At 48.7% G+C, this 15,753-nt stretch overlaps 1 protein-coding gene across 1 annotated transcript in view; it reads left to right on the top strand.

Moving 5' to 3' along the window:
- GALNT14 (polypeptide N-acetylgalactosaminyltransferase 14) overlaps positions 1–15,753 on the top strand; it is a gene marked incomplete at both ends in the record, with an annotated part of 65,251 nt that overhangs the window by 13,439 nt on the left and 36,059 nt on the right. Inside the window, one exon of the mRNA XM_084285278.1 lies at positions 9,776–9,945. Coding sequence (XP_084141404.1) covers positions 9,776–9,945 — 170 coding nt within the window. The remainder of the gene's footprint in view (positions 1–9,775; positions 9,946–15,753) is intronic.

Below are 15,753 nucleotides of genomic sequence, written 5' to 3'. Positions count from 1 at the left end.
TAGAAATTCCCATCTTTTTTTTTTTTTTTTTTAATAATCTTTTAATCCATCTGTGTTTTTATATGCATATGTATGTATTTCATTTCCCCTGGGGAAAAACAAGTGTTTCAAGGAAAGCATAGCCTGTAACAGATGAAGAAGAGAATGGTCTTGGAATAAACCTGGCTTTTCCCATTGAAGCTTCAGCTGAAAATGTGAGCTGAGCCCAGCTAACAGCTACAAGGCTCCTTCCTGTTGGACAAAAGAGCAGCTCTTTTTCCCCAGCTCATTAGACTGTCATTAGCTGCTTGCCTGCTCTGCCTGGGGACCACTAAAAGCCTCTGTTAGCCAGATAAGCTCTGATTTCTCCAAAGTGCTGCAGATGCTTAGAGCTTACCCTTTCTGCCGTGTGTGATTTAGGAGGCTGGAGGAGCCTGGGAGCTGGCAGCGAGCCCTGAGCTGTGCCTGGGGTGGGTGAATGCAGGTTTCAATGGCAGGGCTTGGCTCGTGGCAGTAACGCCATGGCCGTGACACCCACAGGCTAAATGTCAGCCTGTACGAGGTCATTAAGTATATCTGGAGGAGGGATTTCTCCTCTCCTGCAAAGGTGTGCCCTGACTGAGGCTGCGACGTGCTTTATGCTGGAGATGCTCAGGATGTCAGCATCAGTCCTCCCCACCTCATTCCTGTGTAATTGTAAATTATCGTAAAAAATAAATAAAAACAAAAAGCTGCATTTCAGGGAGAGATAAGGGAGTAGTCCAAACAAAAAACCACAGCAAACATTCAGGGCAATTTATGGGGTATCACAAACAGTTTGCCAGGCTAGCAAGCTGCATACACAGAAAGAAGTCAGGCTGTGCATGGGACAATTGTTCCCCTCTCTTTTTTCTCCCATCAGTCCTTCATTAAATGATTAGGACAGGTATAAAGGCTCAAAGCTCTGCTCAGCTCATGGTGGTATGGGTGGTATGCTCCCTGTCTCAGCCCTGCTCCTCTCTGGGGGAGGCATGGCCAGGGAGCAAGGCAAAAGGTTGCTTTGCCATCAGCTTCCCCTGCTTGGGGGGGTTAAAGCAGCTTGGTGGCTCCCGTGGAAGGCTGCAGCAAGAACTGTGCTCAAAGCAGGGCTAAAATCCCTTTTCTTTCACCCTTTGATTGCTTTATTTTCTAAATTTAACACATTCGCTCTTCATGAGTCAACAGACTTTTTCTGTAGTATTTTTTGCTCAGATATTTATTTGCGCTGGCAGAGGGAACGCTTTTAAAAGAGCCTTGCAGAGCTCTTCAGAGACGTTGTTAGTGCCTTCTTCAGGCTTCTCCTGGCACTGCTGAAGTGGTTGCTCACCTCTGATGTAGCTTGGGCTTTCACTGCTGCTTCTGAGAGAGCCAGCTTTTCAGAACATGATATCAAAGCACGGAGAATTTAATTCCCTGTGTTCGCCATCACCACCTGTGTCCCTGGCAATGAGGAGCCGGTGGTGTTAACTTGGTGCTGGCAGCAGAGCCCCGCGTGTGGTGGAGCCCCGTCCCGTCCCGTCCCGTCCCATCCTGTGCTGGGGAACTGTGGCTCCCATCTGCATTGATGGTGCTGGGCAGAAGATGAGAGATGATCACATGCATCACTTGCTTATCTCTCTCATTGCTGGACCTGTGAGGGTTCTGCACGGATTAATCCGGCGTGACTCGAAGGGAGCATTATTGCCGTTGTTTTAAAGCAGACGTGAAGGTTGTTGGCAGACCAGAAGGATGTCTCTGCAATACAGCTGTTCGCCAGCTCCCAGCCAAGCTAGCACAAGGCACCGTGGCAGTTTTCATCTCTGTTGAGATGTTGTTCCTTCCACTGCAAAAAGATGGATGCGTTCACATGTGTTCAGCTGTACCTGGCAGTTCTGGATTAAAACTTTCCCTCCGTAGGAGGAAAAGTCTTGGCTTGTGCAGCCAGCTATTTCTGGTGCGTATCCCCAGACGTCTGTGGGCAGGAAAATATGCTGCAAATCCCACAGCCATCTGCGCAGCCTCTCACCATGCCAGATCAGGTGCTGCCCTTCCCAGGGCTGTGCTCAAGATGATGGCCTCGCCTCGAGCCCAGGCAGCCCTGGTGAGGATGGAGACTTTGTCCTGCGTCAGCCCAAGGTCCTTGCATGTGCCCAAGCAGTAGATGCCCATCGAGATTTCCAGGCTACGTTTTCACAATGAATAATTGCAAAAATCCTGCTTTCCTTGATGCAGAGAAATGTGCCTGTGTGAGAGAGAATCCAGGCCAAACTCAGGGTATTTTTTCAATAACAGCAACAAAGCTCAGTGCCCGTTTGCTGGTTTCTCTCCAGATCCCTGTGCTTTTGTGAAGTGTTTTGAGTTTGCTTCACCATGTGACTCAACAGTTATTTTTTTTATAATTATTGTTGTTATTTTGAGTGTTTTCTCTTTTTGTGCTTCTAGATATGTGCAGAAGTATTGCTCACACTCAGATGTTGCCAATAATGTGCATGGGGAAAGGGGAAGGAAAAGCTGATGCCACGTCTCTGGGCTGTGACACAGCAACGTGTTTTGCACCAGAGTCCTCCTAGGTGCAGGAGTTCCAGCGATACGTCCTCGGTGGTGCCACGGTCATCCTCCAAACCGAAGAGATGTCCCTGTGCTTGGGGGCTGGATGGCCTTGTCTTCCCAGGCAGGTGTCTGAGAGGAGCTGCAGGAGGACAAGATGCTTGGGGGCTAATGTTTGTGCCAGGGACTGGGTGAAGGACTGTGATTTTCCCAGCACTGTCTCCTCCCTCTTGCAGGGATGATCTCCCAGTTGTAGGGGAGTCTGTAAGGTGGCCAAGCCTCTTCAGGCCATCCCCTGCCACTCCTGGGCTCAGCGTGGCCCCTCGGCATCCCTGTGACTCCCTCAGCAGGAGCTGTGTTTGCGAGGAGGCACTGGGAGTGCTCCTCAGGAGAGGCTGGGGGATGTTTTTAGGGTGCTGAAGGCCTGGCTTGGACTTGCAGGGTGAGAGTGGAAGGAGGCTTGGGATTGGCAAAATGCTTCATATATTTTTTCATGAAATGTCTTGCTCTCAGGTTATTTAACCTTTTATTGCTTTTCTTTCTTTTTTTTCTTTTTTTTTTTTTTTTTTCTCCCCTCTGTGCCCCGTTCTATATAAGATGGCTTGTGTGTGTCACAAAGCAGGGCTTGACAGGCTTCTACCTTTCTTCCCCCAGAAACCTCTCTATGTCAGATGCGATTTTTGGCAGATAGATCTGGCTGGCCTGAAGCTGCACTTTGAAGCAAATCTGGTTTTGAGGTAAAACGTTGCTCAGACCTCAGTACAAGCTTAGACCCTTGCTGCCAGCCCCCAGGTTCTCCCTGCTGTGCAGAGACGGTGTGCTCAGGGTCCTTGGTCCCATGCAGTTTCAGCCCTCTCAGCAGTCCCTCAGCAGTCCCTTATAGCCAGACCTGCTTATTTTCTCATGATACCTTGCTCTAATGCATTCCACACTAGTCAGGGTATTTTTTCCCCTATTACTGAGCTGAGATGCAAGCAGGCTGGCTTGACGCACACTCTAAATTATGCCGCTGTATCTCTGCTGCTGTCACTCACGTTGCTGCCATCCCCAGGATCTCGCAAACTCTGGCAGCGTGTACCCAGGAATCAAAGGCTTAGATCAGCTCTTGCTGTCACGGGTGTTTTATATCTAATTCTTCCTCGAAGACGGTTCAGGGAGGATGGGCTGCTGGTGGTGGCACGTGTGTCCTGCTTCAAGGTGGCAGTGACCTGAGTTTCACCTGCCTCCGCCCGCAAATTGAGGACTCAGTGTGGGTGACAGAAACACCTTCCTTTGTATAAAACTGTTTGTAAGGTAAGGAGATGGCTCAACCCCAAATTTGGGTTAGTTCCAATAAATGTTTTCCTTCTGCTCTTCCCACTTGGCAGAGAGTGAGAGGTGGGAAGGGTAGAGAGGCTGGGAGCTGCTCGGCGTGGGTGATGCTCTGTGGGGAGTCTTGCACCAAGCAGCAGCCTTGGGAGCTACTGATAGGGACGGGGAAAATGGGTCATGGCTGGGAATAACCTGAGCCTCGTCCAGAGCTGGAAATAAGGTGCAGCTTTGGGGACTGGGAGAGCTTTGACTGACTGGGGAGCTTTGACTGACAGCATTTCTTGCTGAGCAGTAGCTCCTTGGTGCTGGCTGTGCCTCAGCGCCCACCTGGTGAAGCTCTGCTCCTCCAAACCACTGATGGGGATGGGGGTCTCTGCCTTCCTGAGAACAACTAGAGCAATGCATGTAAGTGTCCTGTGTATTCATGATTCTTTTGTTTTGCTTGAGTATTTATTTTCTTATCTCTTCTTTCTTTCTTCGCCCTGCTAGAATAAAACCAGGTAAAGCAGACTGAGCTTTCCCTCCCTCAGAGGCATTTTCCTTTCTCCGGCCATCATGTTTTCCATGCAGCTGCCACAAATTGCCCCTCTTTGCTGCACGGTTTGGAAGGGGAAAGATAATGGCATTAGTTTCTAAAGCTGTGTGAAGGTCCCCACAGAAAAAATTACCACTGCCTTTGCTGCTGTGAGAAGGCCACAGCAGGTCAGGGATGCTGCGTGCGCCATCAGCAAGATCTCTTCCCTCTGTTCCCTCTCGAGAGGGCTCTTTTCAGAGCAGGACAAGGGCTGCTTTCTGCTTTACCCTCCCTCTCCCCACTCCAACCTTTGGCTTTTACGCAGAAGGAAGAGCAAAGCTCAGCTGGAGACTGAGTGCAGCCACGGGCTCCTAAATACTGAATCAGCTGCCATTCTTGCTGAAGCATGGGAAAGCTGCTGTGACCTTCATGGCTGGGAAGCAGCTCCCATATGTCCTGAAAAGGCTCACAAGAAAAAATAAATGCTGTCTCGCTGCAGTAGCTTCCTTTCACCACTCTATTTACTGCTCGTGGGTCTGTGCTGTTCCCAAATGCCTTTGACTCCTGATGAAGTCTGGGCCAAACCTGGCTGGCGCAGGGGAAATGGGTGCCACCGTTCTTTCTTTCCCAATTAATGCACTGTCTAATCGCTGCCTACCTTTGGAGGATCACTGTAGGGCTAGCCTGCCTGCTGCCCCCCACACTATGCTCCTCAGGCCAAGGACAGATTTCTTTGCTGAAACCATACTTGTTCGGGATGAGAAGTTTCTTGGGTGAGAGCTGCAGATGTCCTCAGCAGCTGGCCACAGCTGATGATGCAGGGGCACTGTGGGGTGTTTCAGCAGCCCCCACCATGGCAGAACAGGGCAGAGACACTGAAACAGAGACACTGAGCTGCAGCTCTTTGCAACGCGATGGCAATGAGTCCTCGGCACAGCATCCCTGACACCGTGGCAGAGAGAGGGGTGAGAGCCAGACCAGTGCTGCAGGTGATTTAACAGGCAGGGTGCAAACATCCCCTCCCAACAGCAGCGCTGCTCCCCCAGCATCCCACAGCAATTTCTCTCTTCTCTCAGCTGAGGGAAGACCTGTCCCAAACTCATTTCTCCTAATTACTGCTTGCAAACCCATTAGTGAGGGTTCACTCTTGCCAGCAGGCTGGGGGTGAAAACTACTGACCTAGCTCATCCTTTCCAGGTGGATTGTGGCAGAGCTCAGAAGTGTGCTGTTCTGGGGGATTTGGGTGTTATTAAAATTTAAGAAAAATACAATTTTAGCTTGGTGACGGGAGCAGCACCAGCCATAGAGGCTTGTAAAGTACAAACCCCACCGGGATAGGGATGGGTTGAAGTGGGGAGGCAGACATCAGACTCAGGGAAAGGCTTTTTGAGAAAACCTCTGCCCAAGCACAAGTAGTTTAGAGTTGGCAATAGAGCTGAGCAACCCCGCGGGGTCCTGGGGGAACTGCAAGCGGGGAGAGATGATGGAAAATCCTTTCCATCCTCCTGCGTGCCTCCTGGCGCAGACGGAGCTGGGTATTCTCTTCTCTTGTCAGCAGCTTGGTTTGTGCTGACCTCCTAAATATTCAGCTCATTATACAGCATAATATATAAATAAAACAGAAGCAGGCAGCGATATTCTCCAGGAGCGTATAATCGGCTTCCTTTTCTTTTTAATTACCCAGGGTTTGTCTTCGTGTGTCAGGCTGTCCTGTAAGCTAATTTGTCCAGCAAGGCGCTCCTGTGTAGCTGCACGTGCGTGTCTGATTTGGGGAGGTGCTGGATGAAGAGCAGCTTTCGGAGTGGGAATCCCAGGGAGTCTGCAGCTGAGCCTTGTTCCTAGAGGTCAGTGGGGTGGACCCTGGGGTCTAGGGCCCTCGGGCAGGGGGCTGACAGCACTGTTCTGGCAGCTCTGCTGCAGGTTGCTGTAGGTTGGCAAAAGAGGTGAGCTGCTAGTGTGGTTTTGGCAGAGGCCGAGTGAGTACAAGATCCCATCTGTGAGCCTGCTTTGCTCCCTGCCTCCTGTGTAGCGGGGGATGCAGTGGGCAAGGTGACAGGGGAGCTGTCGGGCTGCTGCTCTGTGAAGAGAGCGTCCCAGCTGCCTCAGCTCAGGGTCGGCTCGTTGTGCTGTAGATCCGGCCAGCACTCTGTGCTAAGTCCAGCTGAGCACGGGGCATTCAGGCAAACCCTTGGAGATCCAGCTCCAGAGCCTGCATGGGGACATTTCCATCTGGGCAGTGCTTACACAGAGGTCAAACTTGTGTTTGAGCAAGTCCCAGTGGCTGCCTGGGGAGATGGGGAGGAGGCTGGGGCAGTGTGACATGCTGCTTTCCCCCACTGGGACCATTGCTCCTCTTACTGCCTGCTCTGGCACCGGGGTACGAGGAGGGCTGAGCCCTCTTCTGTGGGAATCATTATAATTCTGTCAGACAGCATTAGTGCCTCGGATGGTAACAGCTCTGTAACAGCCTCCTGCTCACAGGGGCCTGGCACTTTGGCACAGTGTTTAAATCTCATTTGTGTAATGCTTGGTTGCAGTTCCTGCTGAAGGATTACCCTCCGCCCCTGGTGTCCCTGAGCCACAGCACGCAAACAGCTCGATTGCTGTGGCCAGCAGTGACGTGCCTCAGGACATCGGGGTCCCTAGAGGCCATTTGTGCCAAATAGATGTGAATTTTTTCTTGTTTCCTGGAGCTTTTGCTAGGCTGATGCATTGTCTGTGAGTGAATCAGGAACCACTTTTAGCTCCTGCCACCCATTACCTGAGGTGGGCTGGCGGTGGCCAGCCCATGGAAACCTGCAGCCCGTGTCTGAGGGCAGAGCTTCCCTGGGGGAAGCAATAGGCCTGCAGCAGGGATGCTCATTCTTCCTTCCCGCTCGAGTAATCCCTGCTGTCCTGTAATCACACAATCATTATGCCATTAATATGTCGTATTCACGGAAATCCACATAAACAAGGCGCTAACAGTTGCCGGAAAATTTTATTCCTTCCCATTAATGACCTGCTATCCCCCCACAGCAACACTCCCTGATTTTTTCCCCTCTTTTTTTGTTTTCTTTGTTTGTTTCTGAGCTGTGATTTAAGTAGCAGAAGAGGAAGCAGGCCTTTGCATCGCCTTTCGGTCTTTGCTGTAGTGTTGCAGTGAATACCTCGCTCTGGGGTTGCTTTTTGAGCTGTTACTTGGTTTTGGGGTGTTTTCAACAGGCTGGGAAAGGAGGGGGCTCTCTCCAAGCTGCGCTTTCCGTGGGGAGCATCCCTGCCACGTGGTGGGATGCAGTAGGAGATCTCTGCAATGGGTAAGAAAATGCAAAAGGCAGGGTTTTTGGCAGAGGCATTGCAAAATGCGGCACAGAGGAGAGGGTGAGCTGCTCAGCACTTGTGTCCCAAGCTACCTGTTTGGCTTTGATATCTTTTTCCACTATTTCCCGTGGACTCGTTCAGTCTCAAACTCTTTAAGCTTTGACTGTGTTTCCTATAATTAATACTAGCTATTAAACTGCAGTGCTGAAAGAGAAATTACCTAATTTGAAGGAAAAAAAATGAAAATTTATTACCAGTACACGAGAGAAAATGAATATGAAGCTCAGGGAGAGGAGCCATGTGGAAGACAGAAAGGCAAGTGGAGTATTGACTCGATCCTTCTCTAGTGCAAGGTAATTGGGCTTCTAAAGTGAGTTTGATCATAATAAATTAAATCTAGATTTTTGCACATCATTTAAATAACTCCCAGGATAGGACTCTGCTGTGAGGAAGAGATGATAATCCATGGCAGAAATATTACAATGAAGACCTCATCCAGCAACCCAGAAGTGATGTGCTACCCCTGGCTGGGTGAAGGGATTTTCTCCTTCCATTTCAACTTGCTTTCCCCCTCCCTGAGTGGGTGCTGAGGACCAGGTGAGTCTTCTGCCTGTGGGTCCTCCACTACAAAGGATGCTGCCTCGATTTTGGTCATGGTGCACGTGGGTATTTTCTGGCTGAGAAGGTGGGCTATCTATATAGAAGTATATATCTCCAACAGCCTCAAGTGCTACGTGACCACTTTTAATTCCACTTCTCGTATCAAGTTTGATTTAAAAACCAACCATCCAAAAAACAACTTCTGGTTTTCTTCCCAGTGTTAACATTTAGGGGCTGAAACTCTGTGGCAGTTGTTTTAACAGAGCCATTTCCCCTTCCCTGGGGGTCATCATCTTTATCATCATCTTTATAACCCTGAGGGCTTTGGTGGTCCTGAAATGCAATAGGCTTACTCTTTGCTTATCTTTTACTGTGGCAGCAAGTCATGTTTTGCAGGATGCCTTAGAAAGAACATAAATAATATTTATCACCCAGTCTCCATCAGTCCTCCTGAAAGTCTGCAGACAAGTTCCGTGCGTTCCTTTGCTTGTAAACCTGCTGGACTGCGGTGACCCAATTATTTTAATAACTCTCTTCAAGTCTTTGATAGTTTTCTCCCTGTCCAACTGGTGGTTCAAGGGTTTCTTGGTGTCTTCCTTGCACTGGGGTAAATTCTGGAATAACTCCTGATAAAGCTGCTGGGTAATGCAGTAGGAGAAAAACAACGCTGTACCTGGAAACCCTTGCAGCCCTGGCTGTCAGCTTTTTGGAGACAGTGTCCCTGTGAAGCAGGGTGCTGTTGGGTACTCCATGCTCCTGGAGATCCTGAGCTTGGTCCTGCAGTGGAGGCTGATGGATGCTCCTTCCTCCCCATCCTATTAACACAGCGAGCATGCTGTCAGATGCAAGTAAAATCAATTACAGGATAAAAATCACCTGTTTCAAAAGCTTCATTTTGTGCTATTAGCTGGCAAAATCATCTTTGAGATGGTGTTAACTGAAAAAAAAAAAAGAAAGAAAGAAAAAAGAAAAGATCAATTATTGGATAAGGCCACAAATTCCTTAGGGGCTGAGACATCTGTAAATGTTTGAATTTTGCCATGTTACGCGTTGGGATCAAAGAGCCTGTGCTGCTGTGATGATGTGATCTCATTAGCTCTGCGTTGCGCTCACCAGCTGCGTGATACTGAGGGGTGCTCAGCCCCTGATAGCTGCTGGAGCGGGTGAGCTGTGATGGAGGGCAGCTCCATCCCTCGTGCTTGGCACCCTGAGAGGGGGCTGCATGGCAAGGTCCTTCTATTTTTCTGTATTTCCTGAGACCGTGCTGCTTGATAGTAGGATCCCCCAGAGATGGGAGTTTGGTTTGGAATTAATTTTGAACTCAAATGACCAGATTCTCTTTAAAACGCTGCTTCGAGGCTGTAAGGGGGGGGAGGGAAAAAGACAAGACCTCATTAGGCTCCTTGTTAGCATCTTCTTCCAAAGCGGGGCTGCCCAACTTCTTGAGCGGGGCTGGGTGATGCCAAGGGGCCAGGCGGTGCCCCCTGCTCCTTCCTGTCTCTAATGGGGCTGACTTTGTGCGCACAGGGCTCAGAGGCGGACTGGGACGACCTGTGGGATCAGTTTGAAGAGCGGAGATACCTGAGCGCTCGGAAATGGAAGGGCGGCGAGGACCCGTACCGGCTCCATGCCTTTAACCAGCGGGAGAGCGAGAGGATGCCCAGTGACCGTGCCATCCGTGACACCCGCCACCACAGGTTCTGCCCTCCCTTCCTGGGGACAGCAGCTGGCCGGGCGTTTTGGGGGGACCACTGTTCTGGGGAGGGGTTATAGCAGGAGCACTGGTCAGGGCCATGGCAAGGTGAAGGAACACACTTGCTTTCAGTTTCAGATTGGTAGTGTCATGCTTGGGTTCAGCTCACCAGCGACTGTGCAAATTCAAGGCAAATTCTTGCTGGTTACACTGCAAGTCATGATTTTTAAATGAAGGCAAAATGATTTTTTTGTAGTTGCTTTTTTTTTTTTTTTTTTTTTTTAAATTTGTGTGCATCAGGTAGAAGCAGGAGCTTTAAGAGAAATATTGAATAACAGAGGATTCACGGAGAAATCAGGTGAGGCAGTATCATTCAATCTTTATTTTCCTCATCTTCCTCAAGAAACTTCAATATGTGGGTGGATAGTGCTATACCTCTTCCCTGGTTTGGGGATGCTGGAGTGGGAAAACTAGGCTATTTGGCCATGCCCAGGTTGTACTTGGCTTTCATTCTGCTTGTATTTTGGGGATCAAATCTTTCACTTTAGTTAACTTATTGTCAAGTGTGGTGGTCCTGAACTTATACGTTAAAATCATTACTTCCTGTATAAAGGAATTATTCTAGGATCATAGGGAGAGAAAAAAAAATTACTTTTCCTCTGAATAACAGAATCCTCTGTTATTCAAAAATTACTTTTTTTTTTCTTCCAGAAAAGCAGAAATAGGTTTGTGTGATGTGTAGCAGCGGTAATGGGCGTCATCATCATGATGGACACAGTCTTCACTGGTGCTGGGAATTCTTCTACTGTGAAGGAGGCACTGAAATGGTGCAAGGGGATAAAACAGCAAAATAGGTGCTGACCAGTTGAAGAGAGAGGAATCTATGAGAGGCATAAGGGACTACTGCAGAGTGAATTGGAGAGGAAGAAAAGAACTTGCTAGGTTACTTCTTTTAGCAGCTCTAGCACCATCAGGATCAAAAATATGCTTTGGCACTCAAAAAGGACCCAAAAGGATGGATACTGGGAGAACTGCAGCAAGATTTGGTTGCACAGTTTTCCTCCTTGTCCTCTGGGGACATTATATAGCCTGTGCAAACCCTCCTGAGGAGCCGTGTGTCTCAGCCTCAGGACCTTGCTGCCTGGGCAGTGTGTCTCAGAGAGCCAGCACCAGGAATGTGACCGGACTCTGAATTTGCATTGTTCCAGATCCAATGCAGCACTTGGGCTGAAATGCTGAAACAACGCCAGCTCTTCAGCCCTGTAGCAATCAGTGGTGCTCTTTTTGTTGTTGCTGTTGTATAATTAATTTTTCTAGCCCCTTTTCATGGCAAGGACCAGATGCTCCTTTCTCCAGAGTGGGGCTGACAGCCCTTATGGATGCCTGTTGGAGCTGATCAGAGCGTGAGCGTACTATTCCTGGAGAGAATTAATGCTGGGGCTATTAACCATCTGCCCTACTAAACGAGAAGGGGGGCTCAGCTGCCACTTCGCTGCACCCCCACTGCTGTGACTGCCACCTTGTTCCCGGGCAAGCAAAAAGAAAAGTTCTCATTAAGGATGAAGCAAGGGCATAGCATGTAGGAGGGGCTGGTGCTAATAGCATTTGCTTCCAATTTCCTTAACCCACTAATTGGATTCTGATATACTGAATACGTCTGAACAATGCTGAAGATGATGCGCTGTTAGCCAAGCAGCGGAGCAGCCATCGTGCAAAGGGGGCTGCTGGATGCTTGGGAAAGGTGGTGCTGGAGAGGCTGGGAGAGGAATGGGGGAGGGAGGAAGGGACCTGTCATGCTGGACAGAGGGGAGAGGAAGGCACAGGGTCTGAGGAGTCCCACATGGAAAAAAATCTTTGTTCATAGTGCAGGTACTCGAGGAGTACTGACACTTCACAGTCCTCGTGTCCAGGACATGGAAGCGATGCTCCTCTAGCTTCCCTGTGTGGTGTTGCACCAGGATGGTTGCAGAAGATTTCCTTGAGTTTTGATTTTAATTTGCCAATCCAGCCAAACATTAAGAATTGCCAACAAGAGCTGAATGTACAAAACCTTGCCAAGTCTGAGCAGCAAGCTCTTTGCCAGAAGGTCACGGAGAAGGCAAACCCCACCGTGGGGTGGGGTGTGGTACCGGCAGCCAGTTGCATAGCAATGTTTGCTGGATTTATTTTGTTTTCAAATTGTAGCCAGTGGAATGATTTCAGACAGAGAGGAGTCAGTGCTCAAGGGAATTGGAGCTGAAGAAAACATAGCAGCTCTTGCCTGCCCCTGACTTGCACTCAGTTTGTGGGTGATTTCAGCTGAGGAAACACTGTGGCTTCTGGGGGCTGCGTTTTATGGTCAGAGCATTGTTCCTGCTGACCTGTCTGCACTTCCCCTCCTTTTAGTGCGTAAATGATGTCAGCCAGCCTCAGGCATCCCCTACTGCCTGATTTTCTCTGTTCACCTTGCTTTTTCCTCCACGGTTCTGATACAAGTTTTATAGTGCTGTCTCAAGAGCTGGCAGAGCATGGTGCTCAGGGATGGAGCCCTGTCAAATCCTGACATTAGACGATAATCCTCCGAATTTTTGCACCTCCCTCCCTGAGTCCCAACTGTGTTACGAGAGGCTGTAGCTTCCCAGTTGGGCTTGACTTTTACAGCTACTGGAGGCTGCATTTGTCTGCGTATGTGCATTTCTGAGAGAGAAAAGCAGTTGCTGAAGCCAAGTTGCAGAGGAACAGTTCTGCAGTTCCTGGCAGAGGAACTGACAGGTTTGAAAATCAGGTGTTGCATCATCTGCTGACACCGAGAGCATTCTGGCAGGCATAAACTCGATCACATGAACTTGTGCCCCCTTCTAAAAATCTCTTCCCTTGCAGTCTCTCCTATTCCCGTTGCTGGCAACAACACGCTGTAGGACCTTCCCCTTGTTTCCTCTCCCATGCGTTGCCAGTTGGAGGGCACCCCTCAGGTGGGAGAGCACCCAGGGCTGGGGGCTCTGCTTGTTGAGACTTCAGGGAGGGATGTGGCCAGGTGATACCTGTGATGTTCCCTCAGCTTGACTGCCACAGCGGGCAGAGAGCGTCTAAAGCCAGGACACTTGTGATTTCATTAAGAAATAAGATTTATCATGTTAGGATGAGACACTGTATGTGTGAGGCCTGTTGCTGGATGGCTTGCCAGCAGATATGCTGAGGCTGAATTAGCTGGGCAAGATTAGACCTGAGGTTGCTTTGCCTTTGGTCTTGATTTCCTTCTTATTCCTAACTACAGGCAAGAGCACAACGGGACATTGCAGGTGAGCAGTTACACAAATGAATAGCAGAAAATACATTTGGGCTGAAAGCATCTCCATTAGGATGCTGTGATTACTTTTCTTCTGGACACCAGACCCCAAGAGGTTAGTGCTTGACAGTGTATTTTTCCATCACCTCCTTAGGCTGAGATCTCCAGGGATAAAAGCGTGAGAAAAATTCATCAAATGGAGCTGTGATGAAAGGCAAGAGCTGGTTTGCAAGAAGCCTGGTCCCATTGCTGGTTGACACTGCTCAGTGAAGCTGTGCTTTTGCCAGGTGATGTGGAGCGATGAGTCTTTGTATAAGGAACTGGCATGTGTTTCAAGCTTAAACTGGAGGAGCCCAAAGTGGCCAAGGTTTTGTTTCTGCCATCGATCAGCTGGCTGTTATGGCCCAAGCAGCTGAAAGTCATTAAGAGAGACAGATTTGGGCTCCCCATAGGCTGTCACCAAGCACTGATAAACCATTTGATAATCAGCTGTAGCATCTTAAGTAAGATGGGATCATCATGGGATGCCAGGATTTATTTTTCTTTTTAGGGAACTGTCATTATTATCTCTTCTAATCATAGCTATCCTGTTTTAAAGTACTTCTGGGAATTCAGACCTTGGCTATAGTCTGATTACAAAGACAGTCAGCTTCGCTAGCTGGGATAAATTGTTCGTTGCTACTAAAAGACCCAGTATTGAGCTCCTCATCTTAAAACCTACTGCCTACAGTTTTCTGATAGAGTTTATACCTGCTGTCACTTGAAGATGGGACCTGTACATTACTAGAGAGCTGAGGCTTTTGAATTGACTGAAAGGTGGAGCCGAAAGGTAAATTTAGAGGGTGCAAACTGAGAAGATCCCATCTGTCCACATGTTTAAAGGTGAGGCAGTTTGAGCATGGGTGTGCACTGTGTGCTCCAGACACAGCACACTACTTATTTTATATCTCTAGTTCCTGCTGGACAGCTGTTCTGGCACAGCTGTGATGGCCAGTTTGCTCCCCATTGCTCCCGGACCAACACTGGCTTTTGTGAGCCTTTTGGACAAACCTGACTAACCTATGATCGTAAGTGGACCCAGAGCTTTTGTCTCAGAGACAAAATTTCCCTGTATCCACTGTTGATGCTGCCTGAAAGAGGAGGGAAAAGATTCATTGGATCATTCTAGCACTGCAAAGAGCTAAATTTCAGATTCTCCTGTTTCTGCTGGAGTTGGCCTGGAGGTGCTCTACAAAGGGGAAGTAGTTTGTGAGCAGCATCCCTGAATGACATCCAGGGCTTAAATGCCTTTGAGACAGTTGTTATCTAGGTGAGCCTCACTGGCATCACGGCGAGATTATCCTCTTTCACACTGGTGTCAAAGAGATCAAAACTTGCTCTTGAGCTCCCAGGCTTCTTGAAAATGCTTTGGTATGGCAAAATTACTCAGCATCAAGCCTTGACTAACATGCTTTGAAATACCTGGAGTTTAAAGACCTAGCTTTTGCTGCTGTCTAGTCCAGATGTGGAGGCTTGGTAAGAAGTTGGTGAAGTGGCAAGTCTCTTTGGGGACCCACGGGCTGTAAGTTGGGCTGGAAACACACAGTCCTGGCCAACAATTGGTGTGTCCAAGCCCCCATCCTGGGAATGGCTGTGGCCTCCCCAGCATGTGACAGCATCCGTGATGTTTCCTGCCCTGTGTCTTTTTGTCTGGTGGCCTGTGGAGGTGGAGGAGCAGGCCAGCTAGACTTGATGGTTTCTGAGATGGGCTGGTGGCTTCAGGGGACAGAACTCCATGAATTCCATGATCCTTTTCAAGCATCTTTTTCTACTCATTATCTTCTTTTGAAGACTTTGTTTTGTTTTGTTTTGTTTTGTTTTGTTTTTCATTTAGTGATGGAGGAGAATATGCTATGAGAATGGACTATATAAAATGTGAGATAGCAAGCTTGAACACTGAGAAGTTGCAATTCCTCTGAGATAGCTGTCTGAATCTAGGGTGAGAATTGTTCCTGGTCAATGCTGCTGGCCAGACCATCATCCCAATGTCGTCTTGTCCCAAAGACTCTGTTCTTTCCTTCATGGGATGGGGTTTCTTCCAGGATCTCAGCTGCTGTGAGCTGCCACGTTTTTATGTCTTGAGAGGTTGCCCAGAGAGAGGCAGGCTGAGGGGCTTTAAGTGGAAATGGTACTGGGAGGAGATGCTGGTACAGGGGCATTAGAAGCTGGTGTGTTTGTTCGGGAGCAGGGCTATTTGTGAATTGATCACAGATGTCATGGGGAAATGGCAAATGGTGATGCTTATTCTGCCATTGTGTATTTGCAGTCCTATCCTTCCCCCTTGTTTTCTTTTCATGAGTGAAAAGGATGAGGGTGGGAAGGAGTTCAGGAGTGAGCTAGGTTGTATGAGGATCTCATGGAAATATATAGGTAAAGATTTTGAATGCATGAGGATGTCAGTTCAGTGGATGTTACTCTTTTTTTTCTTTTTTTTTTTTTTTTCTGGAAGGAAAGCTAGTTATATCTGAAAGTGCAGGAAAGAACTGTGCTGTGAGAGTGAGTTATGGC

The sequence above is a fragment of the Netta rufina genome, assembly GCF_964035555.1.
Source record: "Netta rufina genome assembly, chromosome: 3".
NCBI lineage: Eukaryota > Metazoa > Chordata > Aves > Anseriformes > Anatidae > Netta > Netta rufina.
This window is presented reverse-complemented; position numbering and strand designations above follow the sequence as displayed.